The sequence below is a fragment of the Leguminivora glycinivorella genome, chromosome 3 (genome assembly GCF_023078275.1).
Source record: "Leguminivora glycinivorella isolate SPB_JAAS2020 chromosome 3, LegGlyc_1.1, whole genome shotgun sequence".
Lineage (NCBI taxonomy): Eukaryota > Metazoa > Arthropoda > Insecta > Lepidoptera > Tortricidae > Leguminivora > Leguminivora glycinivorella.
The window spans coordinates 18,196,491-18,201,133 of NC_062973.1; the positions used below are offsets into that span (position 1 = coordinate 18,196,491).

At 46.5% G+C, this 4,643-nt stretch overlaps 1 protein-coding gene across 1 annotated transcript; it reads right to left on the reverse strand.

Moving 5' to 3' along the window:
• Positions 1-296: 296 nt before the first annotated feature.
• LOC125224669 lies at positions 297-2,687 on the reverse strand. Its single transcript, XM_048128096.1, has one exon. It carries the CDS (start codon positions 2,685-2,687, stop codon positions 297-299), a length of 2,391 nt encoding a protein of 796 aa, XP_047984053.1.
• Between the last annotated feature and the right edge of the window lie 1,956 nt (positions 2,688-4,643).

Here is a 4,643-nt window from a genome sequence, read left to right on the forward strand (position 1 = left end):
GCTGGCTGTCACTTTGACACAAAAGTCGTCAAGGGTGTCGTAAAATTAGGTAGTCAATTATTTAATAACTTATAAAATTGTGAAATGTTTGGTATAATTATGTATTATAGACACACTACTATTATTTAACTATAAACGATCCTATTTTGTTATCAACATTTAGAAATCACACAGATAATAAACAATTTTACATACAAATAGATATAGCCTTAAAATAAAACTTAATTAAATCTAAAAACCTAAATACATAACCCTAAAACTAAAAATGGTAGAATAAATTATATTTAACAAACACATCATACGTCAAACAACCCACCACGAGTCATTCCAGGTGCAAAGGTTCCCAAGACGCTAGCTGCATTTCCGCGCTGGACCGCGATCGATAACCTCTGCACCAGGAATGACCCGGAGCGGGGATCGAGCCCCCTCTCCCTCAGCCGACTCCCGATCTCCAAAAAGAAGGCCTGAGCCTCCGAGCACCAACACCCAGTGGTCTCCACCGCGAGTGGAACAAACAAGTAACCCCCCAAGCACGAATATTTTTCGCGTTTTTTAATAGCAGCCGTCTCAGCAGCTGCCCCCGCTAAATTCACCGTGCGAGTGACATGGGAAGCAGCAAAAGTGCTGACGCATGTGGCGTCCCATAGCAGGCACTTTCCTCTCTCCCACGGCACTAAGGTCAATCCATCCGGCCTCTTGCCATCCGACCGACTAAGCCCCGGAGGCTCGAGCACACAAGGCACATTTGCTGAAACGAACGCCCTTCGAATTATGTCGTTTAGGGCATGATGGCGAGGAAACCTTCCAGCACATCGACAACAACTCAAAGCGTGGTGACCATTGCTCTCCACCATGGTGCCGCAAATGCATAAATGGGGCACACAAACATCGCAACCCAAGCGAAGAGCAACAGCCACCCGCAACGAATCATTGTCGAGAAGCGTGCCAAAATGAGGGGAAGGAAGCGCCTGCAACCACGCCCCTGACTCCGGTCTCGACCCCGCAAGAAGCCTTGCCCTATCCACACCCACAGACCGACCCAACAGGCCCTCAAAAATCCTCTTCACCCCAACATCGTCCCATAATCGTTGGGATTCCGGCCTTTCAGGCACCGGCATACCCGGATTAAGAGTGGTCCAAGCCTCCAAAGCAGCGGCAGAGTAAGGTATGGTTACGCTGCTAATATCCTTTCCCAAAATTTGGGAAACCAGACCTCCGACCGCACCCGCCGATGCCAAGAACGCCGGAAGACACACGTCCCGCGCGCGCCGGATACCCAGCCCACCACTCCGGATTGGCAAGGACGCCAAGTCCCATTGGTCAGGATTAAGGGAGACGTTAAGCAAGGACTCTACAGCCTCCCTCAAGACGACGTCAAATGAGTCCAGTTCTTCAGGGCGAAGCCAAGCCGGAACGGTCCGCAAAAAGTACGTCAGCCTGGGAACCGCGAAGCAAATCCGAAGCAGGACAAGGGCCACGTGCGCCGACAACTTCTTCAATCTACCCCTAGCGGATAAAAGAAGCTGCCTTCGCACCTCAAACGCATCGGGAATGGCCTCCTCAAAAATAGGGGACCCCAAAAGAGTAAAAGTCCCAGCCGACACCTCCTTGAGACCCGGAAGCAGGTAACTAAAAACTGGGAAGGAAGCACGGGAAACGGGCCCACACGGGAAGAACTCGCACTTGTCCGCGTTTACCTCCAGACCCAATTGTTGAAAGCGTGGAAGGAGTGCAATCAGATCCTGCTTCACGACCTCAGGCTCACCTCCCAGAGTACCGTCATCCAGATACCATATGTTCAAGGGAGAATGAAGCTCCGAAATCACTTTCTGTATTCCCAAACTGAACACAAGCGGACCGAGCGGATCCCCCTGCTGAGCACCGACCTGTGAAAGGATAGGGGAACCATTGTAACATAGGAAAGAAGGCGACGAGTAGACTTGGAAGAGGAAAGGGTAAAGAGAAGGCACCCTATCCCTAACTTCCGATAGCATAACATCCCGCTCAATTGAATTAAAAGCATTTTTTATGTCTAGCTTGATAATTACGCTATCAACGTTGTCGGGGTCTGCTGAGAAAGCCCTGGTTGCGTGAATGGCTGCTTCGCAGCCCATTTTTATGCCAAATCCCAACTGACACGGCCGAAGATAAGAGGCCATCTCCTCTCTCACCGCACGGCACCCAAGCTTTGCCGTCAATCGCCTAAAGGTGCTGCCGATCGCAATTGGCCTTATACCCCCATCCTTTTTGGACAATGCACACAGCGAACCACCATACATATAGGGACAGACGGCTACATTTAGCTGGCCACTAAGCAAAAAATTACACAGCTTAGTTAAGCTTTCAAGGAGCCGTAGACCATTGTCCCCTGCAGAACCAGAAGTGAGTTCCTTCAAATGTGCCGGCCGGATACCGTCCAGCCCGGCAGCTGAACTGCTACTAAAGGAGCTCAGTGCGTGTGCTACGTCTTCCGGCTTCACGGAATATGCAGTAATAGAATTATCAGGCTCCTGCGGCAATGAGAGAGGCCTGGACGGGAACGGGTGTTTTGACCGTAAAGCGGCAAGTGTCTCCGGACCCGAAGGCGCCACGCTATCGTCTGACATCAACACCCGAACTGCGCCTCTGAGGTCACCTTCAAAAACCTTGGACTCGACCGTCTTAACCAGAGAGGGCTGGCCCCCCATCTCTGTGACCGCCTCCCCATCACCTGCAGAACTAAAGGCACAAACAGAGTCAATATTTTTTTTGACCTTAGTTGTCAAATTACCAGCGCCCGCAGCATCAGGAGTCTTAAAGGCAGAATAGGCGAATGACAGCAAAGAAAACCAATCAGACGCACCATTAGTATCAAGACACCGGTCTATAAGGTCACACATTTTTCCCGCAGCCAGATTACGCGCACCCCTAGGAATATGCCGTAACACTCGCACTGACTGCTTCAGGGTAGCTAGGCCATCCAAACCCGAAGTCGAAGCGCTGGCATCGACGGTTTGTGTTCGAGGAGACACGGACTGGGCATTGTGCTGCGACACCGATAGGGGTCGCGGTGACACTGAACGACGCAACTCTTTGTGCTTCTTCCCTATATGAACTTTGAGCCCATGTTCTGTAAAAGTTTTTGATGAATTAGGGCAATGGGGACACCAAATTAACAAAGAGTCAGCCATACCCACTTACTTGCGAATGTATAAAATATAACAAATAAAGCGCACTGTCAAATTAAAATAAATAGCATATACACACAACAGCAAAACCAAACAAAACATGTCAAACAGAAAGAACTACAATAAAATAAAATAAAAAAACATTAAATTACAACATGTCCAATTTCAAAATAATAATTCAATAAAATAGGTTTTAAGGGGTGCTGATTCCAAAATTAATGACCAATGTGGAATCTGACATTGCTGACTGTCACTTTGACACAAAAGTCGTCATGGGTGTCGTAAAATAGGTTTTAGGGGGTGCTGATTCCAAAATTAATGACCAATGTGGAATCTGACATTGCTGACTGTCACTTTGACACAAAAGTCGTCATGGGTGTCGTAAAATTGGTTTTAGGGGGTGCTGATTCCAAAATTAATGACCAATTTGGAATCTGACATTGCTGACTGTCACTTTGACACAAAAGTCGTCATGGGTGTCGTCAAATAGGTATCCGGAGGTGTTTGAAAACTAATGACCAATTTGGAATCTGACACTGTTGACTGTCACTTTGACACAAAAGTGATCATGGGTGTCTTCAAATAGGTTTTCATGGGTACTGATCTCAATATTAATGATCAATTTGGAATCTGACATTGCTGACTGTCACTTTGACATAAAAGTCGTTATGGGTGTCGTCAAATAGGTTTCCAGGGGTACTGTGCAATGTCAGGTTCCAAATCGGTCATTACTTTTTAAATCATTTCATTAATTTTGGAATCAGTACCCCTAAAAACTATTTGACTACACCCATGATTCCTTTTGTGTCAAAATGACAATTAGCACTGTGAGATTCCAAAATAGTCGTTAATTTTGGAATCAGCACCCCCGGAAACCTTTTGACGACACCCATGACGACTTTTGTGTCAAAGTGACAGTCAGCAATGTCAAGATTCCAAATCGGTCATTAATTTTCAAATCAGCACCTCCGGAAACCTATTTGACGACACCCATGATGACTTTTGTGTCAAAGTGACAGTCAGCAATGTTAGATTCCACATTGGTAATTATTTTTGGAATCAGCACCCCCTAAAACCTATTTTACGACACCCATGATGACTTTTGTGTCAAAGTGGCAGTCAGCAATGTTAGATTCCACATTGGTCATTAATTTTGGAATCAGCACCCCCTAAAACCAATTTTACGACACCCATGACGACTTTTGTGTCAAAGTGACAGTCAGCAATGTCAGATTCCACATTGGTCATTAATTTTGGAATCAGCACCCCTAAAACCTATTTTACGACACCCATGACGACTTTTGTGTCAAAGTGACAGTCAGCAATGTCAGATTCCACATTGGTCATTAATTTTGGAATCAGCACCCCTTAAAACCTATTTTACGACACCCTTGACGACTTTTGTGTCAAAGTGACAGTCAGCAATGTCAGATTCCACATTGGTTATTAATTTTGGAATCAGCACCCCCTAAAACC

Bases quoted from the DNA above. Each gene is read 5' to 3' on its own strand.
- LOC125224669 (XM_048128096.1), bottom strand. From the start codon at position 2,687: ATGGGGGGCCAGCCCTCTCTGGTTAAGACGGTCGAGTCCAAGGTTTTT.